Source organism: Sarcophilus harrisii, chromosome 6 (assembly GCF_902635505.1).
Source record: "Sarcophilus harrisii chromosome 6, mSarHar1.11, whole genome shotgun sequence".
Classification (NCBI taxonomy): Eukaryota; Metazoa; Chordata; class Mammalia; order Dasyuromorphia; family Dasyuridae; genus Sarcophilus; species Sarcophilus harrisii.
In genome coordinates, this window is record NC_045431.1 from 185,809,485 (window position 1) to 185,831,569 (window position 22,085).

At 33.5% G+C, this 22,085-nt stretch overlaps 1 protein-coding gene across 3 annotated transcripts in view; it reads right to left on the reverse strand.

Annotated features, from left to right (window-relative positions):
- The window catches only part of HTT (huntingtin), a 208,483-nt gene that overhangs the window by 160,250 nt on the left and 26,148 nt on the right, over nt 1–22,085 (reverse strand). For all 3 annotated transcript variants that reach the window (XM_031943981.1, XM_031943980.1, XM_031943982.1), the window contains exons 6-8: nt 13,134–13,272; nt 3,203–3,344; nt 1,342–1,520 (exon numbers count right to left, since the gene is read on the reverse strand). In XM_031943981.1, the coding sequence (XP_031799841.1) occupies nt 1,342–1,520; nt 3,203–3,344; nt 13,134–13,272 (460 nt within the window). The remainder of the gene's footprint in view (nt 1–1,341; nt 1,521–3,202; nt 3,345–13,133; nt 13,273–22,085) is intronic.

Genomic DNA, 22,085 nt, shown 5'->3' on the forward strand with positions numbered 1-22,085 from the left:
AATTTCAGAAGGAATCAAGACAATAAATAAGTAAAAGTTTTGAAGATAATAACACATTTATTAAATGTTTAAAAAAAAGCAAATTGCTTATAAAATAGCTTACACAGGCTCATTGTTTCATATACAATCATCAGCTATCTTTTATAAAGGGAAATGCTATTTTTAACTAAGGCTTCTTTAGTTCAGAATTTAAAAAAATTTTTTTAATATTCCCAAATCTATTTAGAAGTCATTATACATCTCTACATATGTACACAAAAAGACTTTGTCAAAAACTTTATTAAAATCTGGATAAACTATAATTATAGAGTGCTTTGATCTACCAACTCAGTAACCTTGTAAAAAAAAATAAATAGTCATATTTCATAAGTTGTATAAAAACAAAGACAAAACAAACAATCTTTTTTTGGTAGTAACTAGGTCCAATTATACTGTTCCACCATTTCACATTCAATTTCAAATCCAATGATTTGACAGATCCTATAGTTTTGCAGTGAGCCAGGGTACTCTGAATTATAACCCCTTCTGGTAAATTGAGTATTTCTATCACCTATTTTTGATAAGAGTCAGGTCACCCCTTCTTTGTGACCATCACTTGCTTCCCAGATAAAGTTGTGGTGGGGAGATGTAGCAGAGAGAGAAGGAAGGAGGGAGATAGACACACAAAGGCTGACAGACTAACAAATAAAGCAATTTATTAAGGACTTTCTATAGACCAGCATACTGTGCTAACTTTATTGGAAAGGAGAAGGAGGTAAGAGAAGGACCTTTAATAAAAAAGGATTTCCTAGCATTCTAGATGAAAAAAAAAAAAAAAAAAAAAAAACAAGAACTAAGTAGAAACTCCAAAGTGCAAATACAGGAATTTGGAAAGCAAAATGGTAAACAAAAATATGGGAATAAACAAGGACAAACTATTCACATTCAAAGGAGAAGAGGGGAAGACTCCTCTTAACTCTGTCATCCTCAGGGAACATGAGGAAGTCTAATTGGACAAATGAACCATTTGTCCAATCATTTGTCCGATTAGAGACAAATGGAGAGAAAGAGGAATACATTGGAAGGGAAGAGAAAATTAGGTTAGGGAAAATTATCCCACAAAAACACATTTCACTCAACAGGGACATAGATGAAAAAGGAAGGAATTTAGAAGAGTGGGTGGTGGGTAGGTATGAGTGTTGTACGTACACACACACACACACACACACACACAGACACACACAAATACTTTTTGATTGATTGTTCCTCAATCTTAGTCATATAACTCAAGTCTTTTCTTACTTGGTCATTCAGACAGTCAATACTTTGAATCATGGTTATTTCAGAATTTTAATGTTTTACCTGGATGAGCTGGTCTGCAGAAGGTGAGACTTCAGTTTCTTTTCTAGTGACACCAAAGCTGCCTTTCAAACTCATGTCCTTGACTTGCTGTTGGAGCAAGGGAATTAAATACCTCAATGTGAGCAATACTCCAAGAATAAAAAGAGTAGAATGCTCCTCCTCAACAGGAACTAGTAAGCCTATAAAATAGCAAGCAAAGTTATTAGCATCTCCTTAATAGTTTAACCATCAAACAATTCTATATCTCTTTCAAGAGGAGAGTGACTTAAAATACAGAGATATTCTATTTAAAGGAGGGCATTAATCAATAAAAATAATATCCCTATCATTGAAAAGAGCAGTGCTGTCAAACTCAAATAGAAATAGATCCCTTATAGCCTCACATTGATTTAAAAAAGCATAAATTAACAATATTTGTGGTGTGTTCTGTATTTACTTATTTGCTACATATTCCAGAATTACATTTTACTCTGGTTGGGACTCAAGAGTTTTACAGGTCTCTCTACAAATTGACATCTCTGATGTGTATATGACCTATTACTAGATTCACCATAAAATGCATTAATAGTATGGGTCTAGATTTTTCATAAAGGGGTTTTACCATGCTTGTAAAATGAACAAGAATTTTTTATGTTATATATACATATATGCATAATTTTCTCCAACTATTACGCCCTTCCCCACCAAGTAACTATTCAATTCCTCCCCATTCTTCAAGACCTATATGAAACATCATTCCATTTTTATAAAGGTTTTCCAGTTCCCCCAGCTGAAAGTGATCTCTCCATCTCCACAACTAGATGAAAATTCTGTACCTTAAGTCTTTTTAATCTTGCTTATAATGCAGTTTGTTGTGTATATATCTTATATCTCCAACTAGACCTTAATCTCCATGAGGCTAAGGACTATGCCTCATTCTTCTTTGAATACGAGTTCTAAACATAGCATATGGTCTTGAACAAGAAACATTTTTAATTAAAGAATTAAAATCCCCATTCTCCCATTTGGGATTTTCTGTTGCCACTATATATGACTATAAAAATTCAATTCAACAAACATTTAAAAAATTTTTGTTAGGTACTGGAGTGATAAAGATAAAATAAGAATACCTGCCTGCAAGGAGGTTACATCTATGAGGTAAGAGATAACAGGAACACAGAGAAGTAGAATACAATTAGAACAAAAGAGAGATCTGGACAAAGTGTGCTAGAAAAACTGAAGGAGAAAGAAATTATTCTCAGCTGGGGACATTTGGAAACCTGGGGATAAGGAAACCTTTCATGGAGCAGGTGACACCTGAGTTGAGTATTATTGAAAGAAAACTATAAGAAAAAAGGATTACAAGCAGTGTCTTGAAGCAGGAAAAAACCACCTTTAAGTGATGCTAAGGGAAGCCAGGGACATCATTAAGCCCTTGTGAACTTAACTATGCAGCCTCTACAAGGATAGCAACTATGCCCATGATTTCAATAGCAGAAGACATTGCCATGACAAAGCCCCCAACAGAGAGCTGGGATTCTTTGGTCCCTCTAGTTTTAAAAAGTAGCCTGCAATGAGGAGAAGTGATAGGATTTTCCCATAGTCACCCAGCCAGTGTCAGTGCCAGACTTGTACCCACATTTCCTGAATCTAAAGTCAGCTCTCGTGTCTCCATCCTAAGACATTACCAGATTTACTATTATTATTCAGGAAATGGCAAGCACTATGATACATAAATCTAGCAAAGTTTTCATAAAACCCTGTTTAAAAAAGTCACTTTCATTGGTTTTTTCCTCCCACCCTTTCACTAGTTTTTTTTTCTTCCCTCCATGTAAAAACTACAGAGCCTCTATCATACCTTGAAATTTTATTTCCACCTTACCTAAAAGTACATTAAGTAACCAGGTATAAAAATACTGTGTCCTCCTTGAATGCTGGCAGATGCTCACTGCTGATCCAGCTGCTGTTCGCCGTATTGTAGGAGAAGTTGACTTGAGATTAGCTATGAAAGCTTTTAATAAAACCTATGATGACAAAATTAAGAGAAACTAGAGAAAATCATACCAAGACAAAGGAATATTTTTATGTATTTGAAAGTTTCCTGAAACTTGATGAATCTACTTTGTCTATTCTTGAATTTATAACATCAATACAATTTACAACACTATTAAGTTAATGTAAAATATATATCCTAATACCTGTTTTTCTATATTAACAGTTAAAGCTAAAATATGTCATAGGTGGTACTTGGTCTAACCAGCTTTATTTTTCATATGAGGAAAGGAGAGAAAAGGAAGAAAGAATATTAATGCCAAGGCAAATTAGTGACAGAGAAAAAAAAGAGAACATAATGATGTACTCAGAATTTAAGCCCATCAAAATTCACTTAAAAACATTACTCTCTTTGGTTGTTTTGGGTTGTTGTTTTATTTTTTTTTAAAGATTTATTATTGAATACCATTATGTTGTGGTACTGAGAAAGGGACCTTTCAATAAAATTATTGAAAAGCAAAAAAAAAAAAAATTGCTACTAAAGCTGTTTATTCTTATGCACTGAAGCAAGGGGAAATATAATTCAGAAGTTTCCTTTTAAATTTAATTTGCATAGTTATTACTAAAGACATAAGCTTCATTATTTATCTTAGCATTTTCCAAACTAAGTTGTATTTTGAAGCTTAAAATAACAATTGGAAGAACATAAATGATGACACAAGGAGCAGGAGAGGATATAAGTGGAAGAACAGATAAGGACTCCATATTCATAAATTAAAGGATTTGTTTCATAAATTTAAAAAATTGTGTCCAAGATACCACCTCCAAACAATCATCACTATCCTATCTCACTTTTTTTAAATGGTATTTTATTTTTCCAAGTACATACAAAGATAATTTTCAACATTCATCTTTGGCCTTGTATTCCAAATTTTTTTCTCTCTCATCCCCTCGAGCTGTCCCCCAAGAGCCAGGAATGTGATATAGGTTAAACGTGTACAATTATTGTAAACATTCCATATTCATCATGCTGAACAAAAACAATCAGATCTATCTGGACTTTTATTATTTTATTATTCACTATCAAACTTTGTGAATCTTCACTCAACATCTTTCTTTAGCACTTGACATTTTGGACTATTCTTTTTTGACGTAATCTCCTTTCTTACTTTCATAAAACCAGTACTGCATTTGAAATATAAACAAATAATCATAATTTTACAACATAACCATTACTTTGAGAATATAATCAAAGTTAAAAGTTTGTAAATCCAAGAAATTCTGAATTTAAACAGTTGTAAAGAGATAAATGCATTTGAAAAATGAGTGAATCACTTTTGGGATAAGAATTCATCATTTGACAAAAACTGCTGGGATAACTGGAAATTAGTATGGCAGAAATTGGGCATGGACCCACACTTAACACCGTATACCAAAATAAGATCAAAATGGGTCCATGATTTAGACATAAAGAACGAGATTATAAACAAATTGGAGGAACATAGGATAGTTTATCTCTCAGACTTGTGGAAGAGGAAGAAATTTGTGACTAAAGACGAACCAGAGACCATTATTGATCACAAAATAGAAAATTTTGATTACATCAAATTAAAAAGCTTCTGTACAAACAAAACTAATGTAAACAAGATTAGAAGGGAAGCAACAAACAAAAAGTTTGTCCTTGTTTATTCCCATATTTTTGTTTACCATTTTGCTTTCCAAATTCCTGTATTTGCACTTTGGAGTTTCTACTTAGTTTTTTTTTTTTTTTTTTTTTTCCATCTAGAATGCTAGGAAATCCTTTTTTATTAAAGGTCCTTCTCTTACCTCCTTCTCCTTTCCAATAAAGTTAGCACAGTATGCTGGTCTATAGAAAGTCCTTAATAAATTGCTTTATTTGTTAGTCTGTCAAAGTTAAAGGTTCTGATAAAGGCCTCATTTCCAAAATATATAGAGAGCTGACTCTAATTTATAAGAAACCAAGCCATTCTCCAATTGATAAATGGTCAAAGGATATGAACAGACAATTTTCAGATGATGAAATTGAAATCATTACCACTCATATGAAAGAGTGTTCCAAGTCATTATTAATCAGAGAAATGCAAATTAAGACAACTCTGAGATACCACTACACACCTGTCAGATTGGCTAAGATGACAGGAAAAAATGATGAGTGTTGGAGGGGATGTGGGAAAACTGGGACATTGATACATTGTTGGTGGAGCTGTGAACGAATCCAACCATTCTGGAGAGCAATCTGGAATTATGCCCAAAAAGTTATAAAACTGTGCATACCCTTTGATCCAGCAGTGTTCCTACTGGGCTTATACTCCAAGGAGATACTAAAGAAGGGAAAGGGACCAGTATGTGCCAAAATGTTTGTGGCAGCCCTGTTTGTAGTGGCTAGAAGCTGGAAACTGAGCGGATGCCCATCAGTTGGAGAATGACTGGGTAAATTGTGGTATATGAATGTTATGGAATATTATTGTTCTGTAAGAAACGACCAGCAAGATGAATACAGAGAAGCTTGGAGAGAATTACATGAACTGATGCTAAGTGAAATGAGCAGAACCAAGAGATCATTATATATGGCAACAACAATACTGTATGAAGATGTAATCTGATGGAAGTGGATTTCTTTGACAAAGAGACCTAATTCAGTTTCAATTGATCAATGATGGACAGAAGCAGCTACATCCAAAGAAAAAAAAACACTGGGAAATGAATGTAAACTGTTTGCATTTTTGTTTTTCTTCCCGGGCTATTTCTACCTTCTGAATCCAATTCTCCCTGTGCAACAAGAAAACTGTTTGGATCTGCACACATACATTGTATCTAGGATATACTAGGACATATTCAACATATATAGGACTGCTTGCCATCTAGGGGAGGGGGTGGAGGGTGGGAGGGAAAAATCGGAACAGAAGTGAGTGCAAGGGATAATGTTGTAAAAAAATTACCCTGGCATGGATTCTGTCAATAAAAAGTTACTATTAAAAAAAAAAAAAAAGAGTCAATGGTGGAAAATTAACCATGTATATGTTTTGTCAATAAAAAGCTATAATAAAAAAAGAAAAAAAAGAAAAAGAAAAAGAAAAATGAGTGAAAATGGCATCCATCTATATAATAATAGCCACTAACCACCTTGGTATCATTAATTGAAAATGTTGAAGTCAAGCAATTTTTTAAAGGATGTGGGGAAAGAAGTAAGTATTTATTAAACACCGTTATGTGCTAAATACTTTATTAATATTATTTCAATTGGTTTTCACAGCAGTCCTGAAAAATAGGTGCTATTAATATTCCCATTTTACCTGGAGATATCAGTTAACTGAGCTGTCCAAATTCACACAACTAGTGAGTGTCTAAAGTTGTTTTTGAACTCAGGTCATCCTGATTCAAGGCAAAGTTCTCCATCCATTCTAACACCTAGAGATCTCTAAGTATATTCAATCAAATCTCTGCTAAGTGCTTCATCGTAGGAGAGAGCTGATCCTGGGTTTTTTATTGGTTTTGTTTGTTTGTTTACTCTATTCTACCTCCAGCAGGACCTACTCTCAAGGTTCAAGGGACAAACTGAAAGTCAGTCGACTGAGGCCTACCCAAAATACCTACAAAGAGATTTGTCAACAAAGGAGATAATCAATTGACATTAATATGAAGACTTTTTTTGGCCATGGCAACTCAGGATACCATCTATATTATGGAATAGGAATTCCAATCAGCCAGGTACTGTTCATTAAATCTCACCACATACCAGGATCTATGCTAAATGTTAGGAATGTAAAGAAAAGCACAAAGAGAAGCTCAAGGAATTCACACTCTAACGGGGAAACAACCTGTAAACAACTATACACTGTACAAAAGAGAAATATACAGGATAAAGTGGAAATGCTCTCAGAAGGAAGTGGGATCAGGATAGGTTTCTCACAGAAGGCAAAATTTTAGCGGAGACTTGAAGGAAGACAGGAAATCTAGGGAGGGAAAGTTTCAGGCATAGAGAACAGACAGAAACGTTTTCTAAATGATCCAAACGGGGATTTGTTCAAGAAACAGCAAAGGGGCTGGTGTCATTTGATCTCAAAGTACATAGTGCAAAGTAAAGCATAAGAAAACTAAAAACAAAAAAAGGGACTAGATGATAATGCCAAACCAAACAGAGGATTTTATTTTTGATCTTGGATGTAATAGAAAGGCACTAAAATTGAGTGTATACAGGAAAACGATATGGTCATTTTTTTTTTTTAGGAAGATGACCCTGACAAATAAGAAGAGGATGAACTGGAGTAGTACTCCAGGTACTAACTTGAGGCAGGAAAACTAATCAGCAGTCTATTGCAACAGTCCAGGTCCAAGCTGAAGAGGGTCTGGACAGGAATTGTGCCATGTCAAAGGAACGTACAGAAAAGGTGTGAATGAAGATGGAAATGATAAGAGGCTGCAACTGAGAGGATATGGGGCAGGAAGAAAAGAATAAGAAAAAATTAATGTTAATGATAACATGTAAGTTGAGAGCCTAGGGGCCTCGGAAGATTTTGGTGCCTTCAACAATAGAAGAAAAATTAGGAGGAAAGTTTGGCAAGACATGTAATGATTTTTATTTTGGATATGGTTAAGTTTTTGTTGTTTATGAGGCATTCAATTTAAGATGTCCAAAAGGCAGTTACCATTAGACACATCAACACTGGAAGTCAGAAAAAAAGTTTGTGCTGGACAAAAAAAAAATCTGAGAATAATCTGTATAAGGATAAAGAAATGAATCAATACAAAGTGATAAGATCACCAAGTAAAACAGTGCTGCCAGAGAAGAGGCTCCAGAAAAGAGCTCAAAAGGACATCTACAGTTAATAGATTTGACCTGGATGCAAATCCAGGAAAAGAGACTAAGAAGGTTCTGTCAGACAGGCAAGAGAACCAGAGAACCAGTGTTACAGAAATCTAGAGAGAAGATAGTACAAAAGATAAGAGGGCAACTAAACAAAAAGCAAAGGCTACACAAAGGCCAACAAAGATAAGGAAAGGAAAAAGCCCTTGGATTTAGCAATTAAGAGACCATTAGCAACCAGCAAGAATGGTTTTAGTTTAATGATTAGGCTAGGAGCCAGACTGCAGAGTAAAGAAGAGGCCTTCTCAAGAAGTTGTTCACAAAAGACAGGAGTGATGGGGGACAATAGCTATCCAGCAAGAAGACTCCATCAATTCTGGATTTTTTGAGCATAGAGTAGACATGGGCATGTTTGAAAAAAGCAGGAAACTGCTAGTAGATAGGGAAGAAATAGGGATAAGAAAGAAAGTGGGGATGATAGGAGCAATTTGGTGGAAAAGACAGGATGGAATGGACAAATTTGTCTGCAGAGAGAGTAAAGGAAAGGGTTGTCTCTATATATGTCATGTGGCTGAGGGAAGAGAAAATGGCAGAAGGCAACCTGAGACTAAAATTATGAATGCCTCAAATACTAATCTAAATTCAATCAAGAAAAAAAGTGCTTAAAAGACCAACAAAAATTCATCTGCAATATGCAGAGACTCTCTAAAATTAATCACTACTTACTTAATTATCAAATCTGACGATCTTAACTCAATTCCTAATACTTTTCAACCTATTTTGCTTCATTTGATACTAATAATCACCTACTCCTCCAAAATACTCTCGCCTCTCTTGGTTTTCGTGACACTTTTTTCTTCACCTGGTTTGCACCTTACCTGTGTGAACTGTCTGTCTTAAGTTTTCTTTTCTGGTTAATCATCTATATGTCATGCTCATCTGTGAGTATTCCTCAAGGCTCTAACAACCTTATTTTAGGGTTTAACTCTTTTATTGGGCTATTATCTCAACGCAGATAATTTGAGTTTCAGCCACACATTAATAATTACTATTAAACATTTCAAACTAGATGTCCTATGGAAACATTAAAAACATTCTTTTTATGTCATGTAGAAATATTTAAGAAATTTCCCTGGTCTAAAATACCCTTTCCAGACTTCCAGATTTAAAAACAGATTAGGTAAAAAGGCTTCTTCTTAAGGAAATATATTAAGTGTAATAAACCAAACCTTGAGCAAAAAATATATCTTATCTTGTTAAGATCATTTCCTTTCAAACCCCTGAAGTGACTGGGTTATTGATCCGTCTGGGAATAGTCTCTTCTTCCCAAGCCCTGAAAGCTAAAGCTCTATGAAACATCCTTCTCCACTGAAAAAGAATTAATGATCTCAGGGAGCAAGTCCTGTTTGTTCCAGGAAAAGATCTGAATGACTTAACTGTAATGGCCAAGAAAGGAACAGATATTGTTTTGAAATGTTGAAAGAACTGTATTTTAAGACATTATGCCTCTTTACCTTGTTCAAGATTCCTCCATTACCTCAAATCAAGCCATGTATGAGAGAAGGCAGAGAATAAATTAAGGACAGAGACAGGGATTTTAATCAATTTGGATCTCTCTCTCTCTCTCTCTCTCTCTCTCTCTCTCCTTCTCTCTAAACTAGAAATGGTTGGAATACAAGATAATGACAAATTAAATAAAATTGTTTCTGGCAGGCTTGTGTGTGTGTGTGTGTGTGTATACACACACACACACACATATACATATATACACACACATTAGGGAATATTTCTTCTTTTGTACATACTTATAAAATGTATTTGTTATCTCCTCCATCAAAATGCAAACTCCTTATCTCCTTACCAAAAGGAATTGTGACATTCTTTATATTTTATATTTACAGTATCTGGCACACACACATATGCCATTTAATAAATGTTTGTTAATTAATTGGATTTCATATCTAAAAATAGACTGTACACCAACTGAACATTTTGTTTCATCATGACTGAAATGGCCTCTCTCTTCATCTCCACCTACTAGAATCCCATTTTTTCCTTTCAAATTGAGTTCAAAGATCCCCTGCTATATGAAGCTCTTCCTAATCTTCCCAACTTGTGTGGCTCCATTATCAAAGTTGTCTTGTATTTATTGTGTGTTTTGTATATATATGTATTCGTGTGTTTTTTTTTTTTTGCACAACTTTTAATTGTAGATGTTGTTTACTCCAGTAGCATATCATCTCAATGCCAGGATCTGTTTCATTTCTGTCTTTATATCCCTACTAGTATATGTTGTTGTTGTTGTTCAGTTCAGCATGTCCAACTTTTCCTGACCCATGGATTGCACTATTCATGGGGTTTTCTTGGCAAAAATTCTAGAGGGGTTTGCTACTTCCTTATTCAGTTCATTTTCCAAATGAGGAAACTAAGGTTTCCAAACTAATGGTTAAGTAACTTCTCCAGGATCACATTGATATAATACTTATACTGAGTCAAACTCTGCTTTTTCAACTTCTTTAACTACCACACCTAATTCTGCTCAGTGCTCTCTAGAGTCAAAGTTCAAAAAAAAAAAAAAAAAAAAAAAAAGATCCTTCTCAACAATTACCAAGAATGGTATCATATTTTCAGAAAAGCCTGGAAAAACTTATATGAACTGCTGCTGACTGATAGAAGCAGAATGAAGAGAACATTGTATACATTAACAACAAGATCATATGATGGACTTGGGTCTTATCAATAATGCGGTTTTAGAAGGCAATTCCAATAGACTTGGAATGGAAAATGTCATCTGCATTCAGAGAGAGAACTATGGAGACTGAATATGGATAAAAGCATAGTATTATTACTTTTTTTTCCCCCAATTTGGTCTTATTTTTCTTGCACATGATAAATATGGAAATATGTTTAAAAGAACTGCATATATTTAACCTATATCATCTTTACATGTATTTGGAAAAATAAAACAGTATTGGAAATTTTAAATAATAGAATGCTATCATATAATTTCCTAGGTTTCCTTGCCTCTAGAAAAAAAAAAAGCCCTTTGTTCCTTCAACAGTCCTAGGGACATCAAGGATTTAAAATTCCTCACCATGCTGATTTCCCTTCCAAAAATGTGATTCTTAGAATCAAGTTCCAGCTCTGTCATCACAACATAGGGTAAGACACTTACTCTCTCCAAAACTCAAAACAGTCAAATGGGTACATTAATGAAATAAGAGAGTCAGACAAAAGGATCCCTAGAGTTTTCTTCCAACTCTCTGCTTCTACAGCATGATTCTATAAATGCATGCTATTGACAACAATGAAAACAATGAGGCTATTAAACTGTGCTAAGGCTACTGAGAACGAAAAGTTCTACAGAAGAAATAATCACTATAAGAAAGATGAATTATGGTTAAAATGTCCCTGTCCCAAACCATCCAAGCAATCTCTTTATTTAGAAAACGTGCATTGAGTGCCTATTATATGAAAGACTTTTGGTTAGATGCTTCAAGGTAATAAAACAATTTCCTGAATACAGAAGGACAAAAAAAATAAAGACTAAATTCCCCACAATCAATAGTTACCAAGAATAAGAACTAAATTGTTACCATTACAGGAGATTTGACACATCATCTAATACACAATTCACTCCTATTTACAGATGAGAACACTAAAGAAAAGGAAAAAGAACTGACTTACCAAACAGATTGCTACTAGAGCAGGAAACAGACACCAAGTTCTCCCATCTCCCAGTCCAGGACTCTAACTGCCCCCACGAGAGAATAATCCCTAACTATCCATTCCAAATAAACCTCTAATGGTTTAGTAATTAAATGTTCCCTGTTATCAAAGCTCCTACAATATAATTCTTTAAAAATGTCTGAAAATTATATGTTTTGCAAGGACAATAAGATCCAGGAGTTCCCATTGGTCTGCATTCACTTCCCCAAAGATAAGAATGTCATCATTAAGTTCCTCTTTGACTCTAAATTTTACACACACACACACACACACACACACACACACGCCCAGTAGAAGAAATAATGTCAGAATAAGAAACAAAGAACTCAAAATTTTTTCTCTGCTAGACATTATGCATCAGAAATAAAGAATTCAGAGTCTTTTTAAGGGATCTAACAAGAAATCTAGGTAGACATTAACACATAAGTCATAAAGTCTTTGAATGATGAGGATAATGATAAAGACAATGACAATGACAATTAATAACTGACATTTCTATGTTTTACAGTTAGTAAATTATCTCCTCTTATTCATTATAAGAACTCTAAAAAATAGGTTCTCTGGGTTCCCATTTTAGAGATGAAAGGTAAAGCAACTCATTCAACATGGTATTTGTAGCAGACCCAGAATCGAAACAGGAATCCCTGGCCACATTTTCAATCAGTTTTAGAAGAACTGACTCTAAGACCAGTATTAATCACTACTTACAAGAACAAAGGAGTTGTCAAATACCTTTAATAAGTTATAATAATCAAAGCTGGAAATGGCTCACCAAGTAATCTAGTTTAATTCTCTATTTTGCAGAAACTAAGTTGGAAAAAGAATAAATGATCACCTTAAGTAAGATAGCAAACATGAATTCAAATTCAAGTCCTCTAATTCAAAAATCCTCCACATGTGATTACTTCCCAACTATCAGGTTAATATGATACTGAAATATCCTTAACTAAAAGATTACTTCAATACAAAAAACAAAATAAAACAAAAAATCACATATCCTTCGAATTTTGTGCCTTAAAATGGCACACTTGAGTAACACTTTTAAAAAAAAAAATACATTTTAGAGGTGAAAAGCTCCTGCTCTAATGAGGCTCCAATCAGTTCAATTCAAATTAACAAAATTTGGAAACAATTTGAAATTTCACCAGCAACTTTATTTAACTTAAGCCATTCAGTTGCAGCAAATCTCAAAAGGCTGCTTACTTACAAACCAAAAATCTATACAGAATTTGTCTCAAGTTCATGCACTTGAAAAAAGTAACCGTACCTTAATTTCATTGTCATTTGCAAAGTTGCCAAAAGATGCCATAATTTTGGGTATAGCAGCTGCCAAAGTTTCTTGTACAGATTCTTCTGTTCTCTTGCTTATTCGAGTCAGACAAGGCAAAAGATTTACCAAATATGGTCTGTAAACATGAAAAGTAAATGGATTATTCCTTCTGCTCAATTTTGACAAGAAAAAAATCTTAACACATCATAATTGGGAAAAAGACAATGCCTTCTATGATATTTATTTATTTATTTATTTATTTATTTATTTTTGGTTTAAAATTGTTTGTTTTGTTTTCTCTTGGGAAGATAGTTGAATATAGATAGCAATGATATAGATTAGATAGTTCACTTTAGAACCCACAGTTCAATATTAATTCTGTCTAAATGAATGCTACAAGCATTCCTTATTATATTGACAATGCATTTCTTGAAAATCTCTTTAGAAGTTTCTGCCTATCAAGTTCTATATTTCATTGATTTCTTTTTTTTTTTACCCCCCCCCACCCCCTCCCCTAAATGGCAGGATGACCAGTAGATGTTAAATATATTAAAATATAACTTAGATACACAATAAGTATACATGACCAAAACATTATTTTGCTGTACAAAAAGAATCAGACTCTGAATTATTGTACAATTAGCTTGTGAAGGAAATCAAAAATGCAGGTGTGCATAAATATAGGGATTGGGAATTCAATGTAATGGTTTTTTGTCATCTCCCAGAGTTCTTTTTCTGGGTATAGCTAGTTCAGTTCATTACTGCTCCATTAGAATATGATATTTATTTATAGCTAGAGATTCTAGTATAAGAAAACAAATTTGCCTTTACCAAATTATCATGTATTCTTTCATATGGGATCCATGACTAGAATGTATTTCTGAAAGGCTATAAATTACTCAAAAGAAAAAGGACAGACAAAAAGAGAAAAAGGAACAATCAAAATTATATGCTTTGAGGATATACATATGTAAAAAAAAACAGAGGAGTGAAGCATGATAGAGCACATTTGAGTGAAAATAAAAGGAGACATGAAGAAAAGCAATATTATCTTTAGAGTAGTCTTCAGAACTACATGGGCCCTGGTCCACCTCCAAAACAGAAGAGAAACAGATGAGGACAGAAGCCTAGCATAGTAATGGCAAATCAATTATCTATTTATCTGCTAGTTCCATTTCTCTCCAAAACAAAGAAACTAATAATGTCTTGAATTGGATAATGATAATTTCCTCAGCCATGCAGCTAGTAAGTATCCATGGCCACATCCAAACTGAAGTCTTCCTAACTCCAGGTCTAGACCTCTTCCAAGGAGCAGAAAAAGAACTATTTTCCATTATTCTCAATATTCTGCTAATTATCTAAAAGGACTAAGATATTGGTGAATACACATGTAGATGCATCAATCAATTTAGATTTTTTTAAAAGATGGGTAATGAACTTCACATCTCTCAGATTGGCTAAAATAATAGGAAAAGATAATGACCAATGGAGGGGGATATGGGAAAACTACTAATACATTGTTGGTGAAATAGTGAAATGATCCAACCATTCTAGAGAGCAATTTGGAACTATGCCCAAAGAGCTATCAAACTGTGCAAATCTTTTGATCCAATAGTGTTTCTATTGGGCTTGTATCCCAAAGAGATCTTAAAGGAGGGAAAGGAACCCACATGTGCAAGAAAGTACAAACTGAGTGGATACCCATCAGTTGAGGAATGGCTAAATAAGTTATGGTATATGAAGATAAGGTAATATCATTGTTTTTTATTATTTTTATTTTTATTTTTTTTTATTATTACATGAACTGATGTGAAATGAGCAGAACCAGGAAACCATTATACACAGCAACGACAAGGCTATAACGATCAATTCTGATGGACGGAGTTCTTTCCAGCAATGAGATGATTGAGGCCAGTTTCAATGATCTTGTGATGAAGAGAGCCATCTACACCCAGAGAGAGGAATGTGGGAACTGAGTGTGGAACACAACATAGCATTTTCCCATAAAGGAGAGGAAAGGACTCGCATATGCAAAAATATCTGTAGCAGCAGTTTTTGTGGTAGCAAATAATTGGAAAATGTGAAGATGCGCATCAATTGGGGAATGGCTGAATCAGTAATGGTATATGAAGATAAGGGAATACTACTGTTCTATAAAAAATGATAAACAAGTTGATTTTAGAAAGGCCTAAAAGATTTAGATGAACTGATGCTGACCAAAACAAGCAGAACCAGGAATACCTTGTGCACAGTAACAACAAATGTGCAATAATCAACTATTAAAGACTTGGTTCTTCGAAATGATTCACTGATCTAAAGCAATCCCTTTGGATTGAATAAACTTTAGATTGAATAATCTAAATAAATTTAGATTTAAAAAATCTAAACGAGGAAACCAAATTGTCCTGATCTTTCTCTCCCGTATGATTCATAAAACAATGTGTATTTTAAAAATAAAAATTTTAAAAAATTAGAAATATAGCATTTTTACCATTTTGTTGTTTACTTAGTTTGGTTCTTTCTCATTTTTCCCCCTTTTCATTTGATTTTTATTGTGCAGCATGATAAATGTGGAAATATGTACAGAAGAATTTTACATGTTTAACCTATATTGGAATTTTTGCTATCTAGAGTAGGGGGAAAGTGAGAAGGGAGGGAAAAAAATTTGGAACACAAGGTTTTGTAGGGATGAATGCTGAAAACTATCTTTGCATGAATTTTAAAAAATAAAAAGCTATTATAAGAAAAAGAACTCAAAATATAAAGCAATAAATTTCCATTTCAAGAAAGCCTAAAAACAGTAATAAATAAACAAAAGATGAATAATGAAAAACAAATTTAAAAATATAGCAGGGTCCTACAAGAAGATTATAAGGAACATTTAGAATCAGAATGAGTTGAGCTGGCAAAACAATATAAAAAATTTTTTTTAATTTTCAAGATTTAAAAAAGAGGCTCAAAGGATCACTCACCATGTATACAAGATGAAAATAATGGATGATGGAAAAAAGAAATCTACTTAATCTATATTCTGCTTCTGTTTTACCTAAGGAAAATGATGGAAATGAAAGAATAAATATGATTAAAAGAAAGATGGTAACCAAGATAAATAGGAAGCTAAGGAGGCCCTTGGTTCTTCATCAGAGAAGTCATCAGAACTAAATGAACTACAACCTAGTGGACTTAAAGAGCAGGCACTTGTGATCATGCAGCCATCATCAGTGATTTCTGAAACACTGTGGAGAGGAGGCAAAATGCTATTCTCCAGATTGAATAAAGATAAATTTCTCATTTTACACAAGTTAGCTTAGAAAAAGCAAACTGCCAATTGTTAGCCTAATCCTGATTCTTCTTGAGTGATTGGTAAATATCTAGAAAAGCAGTAAGGACTACAAAGAGATAGCAAGGATGTATCCAAAACAGGTCATGTCAACTTTCCTTTTCTGATCAAATTAAATAGGAAACACAAAAATGATGCCAATAGAATTTATCTGGATTTTAACAAAATACTTCACAAAGTCTCAGGAAAACAAGAACCAATGTTGACTAGACAACACTGTTATATTGTAGACAATATAATTACATTGATTTAGAATTGCCTGAAAAGTCAGAATCCAATGGTTAACGGTTCAGTGTCTAGTGAAGTGTTCCACTAATCTCTACTTGATCTTATGTTTCCTTTACATCTTTATCAATGACTTCTATAAAGATATATAAGATATATTTAAGAAAACGGAATATGACACAAATCTAAAAGAGAAAACTAACTCAGTGAATGATAAACAGTACCCAAAAATAGCTCAACAAGCTTAAAAGTTAGATCAAATCTAATGAGATGAAGTATAAGATAAATATAGTCTTACAATTGAATTCAAAAAATTAACTATACAAATTATCTGCCAAAAAAGAAGCAAGAAAAAGCTTTTGTAGTGGAGAAGGGAGGAGGAGGGGAGAGGAACGGAAGTCTCTCATGAGAATTGGCTCAAAGAGGAAATAATATACACACTCAATATGGGTATAGAAACCTATCCTGACCCTGCAGAAAAGTAGGAGGGGAAGGTAATATGGGAAGGAAGAGGATGATAGGAGAAAGGGCATACTAAGGGAAAGGGTAGTCAATAGCAAAATACTTTTGAGAAGGATCAGGGTGAAAGGAGAGAGAGAATAGAATAAACAAGGAGGGAAATACAAACAGCAAGGGAAAACGAATTCTGAAGCAAATTACTCTGGTGAAAAACTCATTTCTCAAATGTATATGGACTTGAGTGAAATTTCTTTTACTTTATTTTGTTTTTGCTGAGGCAATTGGGGTTAAGTGACTTGCCCACGGTCACATAGCTAGGAAGTGTCTGAGGTCAGATTTGAACTCAGGTCTTCCTGACTTTAGGGCTAGATCTCTATCCACTGCACCACCTAGCTGTCCTGTGAAATTTATTTTAAAAGGAAAAAAAAAGTCATTCCCCAAATGATAAACTATCAAAAGATATGAACTATGTCCAAAGGGGTATATAAAAGGTAAAAAATCATGCATATCCTTCAACCTAACATTACCACTACTAGGCATGAATCCTAACTTATGCAAAAATATTTATAGCAGCTCTCTTCTCAGGACAAAAAAATGGAAAATGGGGGAATGCCATCAGTTGAGGAATGCTGAATAAACTAAAGTATGTAATTATGGTGGAATATTATTCTTCTATGGAAAATGATGAGCAGGATGTTCTCAAAAAAACCTGAAGAGTCCTCCAAGAACTCAAGCAAAGTGAAAAATACTGTGTATAAAGTTAATAGCAATGTTGTAGGATGATTAGCTGTGAATGTCTTTGCTATTCTCGGCCATACAATGATCCATGACTACTCTGAAGAACTTCTGATGAAAAATACTATCCACACCCAGAGAAAGAACTGATTATGTCCGAATACAGATTGACATATACTCTTTTTTTTAAACCTTATTTTTCTTGAGGAAGAGGGGGAAATCTTGCTTTCTTTCATAACAAGACTTTTATGGAAATGTTTTATGTAACTTCACAAGTACCTTCTTAATGGAGGGTGAGGAGAAGGGGAGTGAATCTAGAACTCAAAGTTTTAAAAAGCAAATGAAAAAAATTAATGTCTAAGTGGGGAAAATAACAATGTTAAAATATTAAAAGAAAAAATGTTAAAAATTGTTTTTCATGTATTGGGGGGGGGGGGGAGATAAAACATTACAATTTTTAAAAGGGAAAAAAAAAATAATTCCATAATATCCACCATCAGATAGAGAACTGACAAATTTAGAGTATGGACTAAAGTATATTTTTTTACCTTTATTTTTCTTGTTTTTTGTTTTTGGAAACAAGGCTAATGGAGAAATATTTTGCATAATTTCATGGAAGTTATTTTATTTCTTGTCTTCTCAATGAGTGGGGGGAAAAGCTAAGAAGAGGGAGAGAATTTGGAATAGAAAATTAAAAAAAAAAATTAATTAACTCAACAAGTACAAGATAGAAAAATCCTGGATAGAGAGTTAGAAGACATGAATGTTTGCATGTACTACAAATTCAGAATGAGTCAACTGTGTGATATGGCAGCCCCCTGAAAATCACATTCAATCAAATACATTAAAAAACACATAGCTTCCAGAAACAAGGAAACAATTCTACTACAGGATTCTGGAACATTCAGAAAATATCTGTCCTGGGTACTACCTTGTAAGAATCATTGATAAATGGAAGAGTATCCAGAGTAAAACAATCAGATTATCTAAGGATCTCAAACTGATACCATAAGAGAGGTTAACCATTAAAAGAAAAGATTTAAAGGAATTAAAGTAGATAATGAGGAAACCAAATTTGCACTCTTTGCAGATGACAGGATAGTATACTTAGAGAACCCCAGAGAAACTAAAAGACTATTTTAGAAGTAATCCACAACTTTAACAAAGTTCCAGGATACAAAATAAATCCGCAAAAATCATCAGCATTCTTATGCATCTCTAACAAAATCCAACAGCAAGAGATACAAAGAGAAATTCCATGTCGATAGGATAAAATATTTGGGAATCTATCTGCTAAGGGAAGGTCAGGAACTATATAAGCAAAACTACAAAACACTTTCCACACAAATAAAGTCAGAGCTAAACAATTGGAAAAATGTCAAGTACTCTTGGATAGGTAGAGCAAATATAATAAAGATGACAATACTACCTAAATTAATCTATTTATTTAGTGCTATACCAATCAGACTCCCAAGAAACTATTTTACTGACCTAGAAAAATAACAACAAAATTCATCTGGAAGAACAAAAGATCAAAAATTCCAAGGGAATTAATGAAAAGAAAAGCAAATGAAGGTGGCTTAGTTATACCAGATCTAAAACTGTATTATAAAGCAGTGGTCATCAAAATCATTTGCTACTGGTTAAGAAATAGAGAAGTTGATCAGTGGAATAGGTGAGGTTCACAGAACTAAATAGTCAATAACTATAGCAATATAGTGTTTTACAAATCCAAAGACCTCAACTATTGGAATAAGAATTCGCTATTTGACAAAAACTGCTAGAAAATTAGAAAGTAGCACTGACCCACACCTAATACTGTATACCAAGATAAGGTTGAAATGGGTTCGTGATCTAGACACAAAGAATGATATTAAAAACCAATTAGAAGAACATAGAATAGTTTCCCTCTCAGACCAGTGGAGGAGGAAGGAATTTGTGACTAAAGAAGAACTAGAGATCTCTATTGATCACAAAATAGATAATTTTGATTACATTGTTAAAATGGTTTTGTATAAATAAAACTGTATAAAATAAAAGTTGTATAAATAAAAGATGTAATGGGTGATACTTTAAACAAATTAGGAGAGCAAAGGATAGTTTACCTATCAGAAACTTTGAGAAGGGAGCACTGTATGGTCAAAGAAAAACTAGAGAACATTATGAAATGAAAATGGACAACTCTGATTGCATTAAATTAAAGGTTTTGTACAAACAAAACCAATGCAACAAAGATTAGAAAAAAAGCAAAAAAATGTTTGTGGCAGCTCTTTTTGTAGTGGAAAGAACCTGGAAACTGAATGGATGTCCAACAACTAGAGAATGGCTGAATAAATTATGGTATATGAATGTTATGGAATATTATTGTTCTGTAAGAAACAACCAACAGGATGATTTCAGAGAGACTTGGAGAGATTTATATTTACTGAGGAGACTTATATGAACTTACATGAAATGAGCAGAACCAACAGATCATTATACACAGCAACAACAAGACTATACAATGATCAATTCTGATAGACGTAGCTCTCTTCATCAATGAGATGATTCAAATCAGTTCCAATTGTTCAGTGATGAAGAGAGCCCATCTACACCCAAAGAAAGGACCATGAGAACTGATATGGACCACAACATAGCATTTTCACTCTTTTTATTGTTGTTTGCTTGAATTTTGTTTTCTTTCTCAGGTTTTTTTTTTCCTTCTCAATCTGATTTTTCTTGTGCAGCAAGATAACTGTATAAATATGTATACATATATTGGATTTAACATATATTTTAACATATTTAACATGTATTGGCCTATCTGCCATCTAGGGGAAGAGATGGGAGGAAGGAGGGGAAAATTTGGAATAGAAAGTTTTGCAAAGGTCAATGTTGAAAAATTACCCATGCATCTGTTTTGTAAATAAAAAGCTTTAATAAAATAAAAAAATAAAAAAGAAGAAAGCTGGGGAAATTTTTTTACAGCCAGTTTTTTTGATAAAGGCCTCATTTCTAAAACATGTTAAAAACTGGGTCAAATTTATAAGAATACAAGTCATTTCCCAATTGATAAATGGTCAAAGTATATGAAATGAACAGACAATTTTCTTTTTTTTTTTTTTTTTTTTTTTTATTTAATAGCCTTTAATTTACAGGATATATACATGGGTAACTTTACAGCATTAACAATTGCCAAACCTCTTGTTCCAATTTTTCACCTCTTACCCCCCCCACCCCCTCCCCTAAATGGCAGGATGACCAGTAGATGTTAAATATATTAAAATATAACTTAGATACACAATAAGTATACATGACCAAAACATTATTTTGCTGTACAAAAAGAATCAGACTCTGAATTATTGTACAATTAGCTTGTGAAGGAAATCAAAGATGCAGGTGTGCATAAATATAGGGACTGGGAATTCAATGTAATGGTTTTTAGTCATCTCCCAGAGTTCTTTTTCTGGGTATAGTTAGTTCAGTTCATTACTGCTCCATTAGAAATGATTTGGTTGATCTTGTTGCTGAGGATGGCCTGATCCATCAGGACTAGTCATCATCTAGTATTGTTGTTGAAGTATATAATGATCTCCTGGTCCTGCTCATTTCACTCAGCATCAGTTCGTGTAAGTCTCTCCAGGCCTTTCTGAAATCATCCTGTTGGTCATTTCTTACAGAACAGTAATATTCCATAATTTTCATATACCACAATTTGATGAACAGACAATTTTCAATGAAGAAATTAAAACCATCTTATTAGTCATATGAAAAAATGCTCTAAATCACTAATTATTAGAGAAATGCAAATTAAAACAACTCTGAGGTACCACCACCTCACACCTCTCAGATTGGTGAAGATGACAGAAAAAGATAATGAAGAATTTTGGAGCAGTAAGGGAAAACAATAGGGCATTGTTGGTAGAGTTGTGAACTGATTCAACCATTCTGGAGAGCAACTTGAAACAATGCCCAAACCACTAGAGAACTGGTCCAACAGTGCCACTATTGGGTCTGCATCCCAAAAAAATCATAAAGAGAAAATGAGCAAAAATTTTGTAGCAGGTCTTTTTATGGTAGCAAAGAATTAGAAAATAAATAGATGCCCATCAATTGAGAAATGGCTGAATAAGCCATGGTATATGAAGCAATGGAATATCTGTAAAAAACGATGAATAGATTATAATTTTAGAAAGGTCTGGAAAGATTTA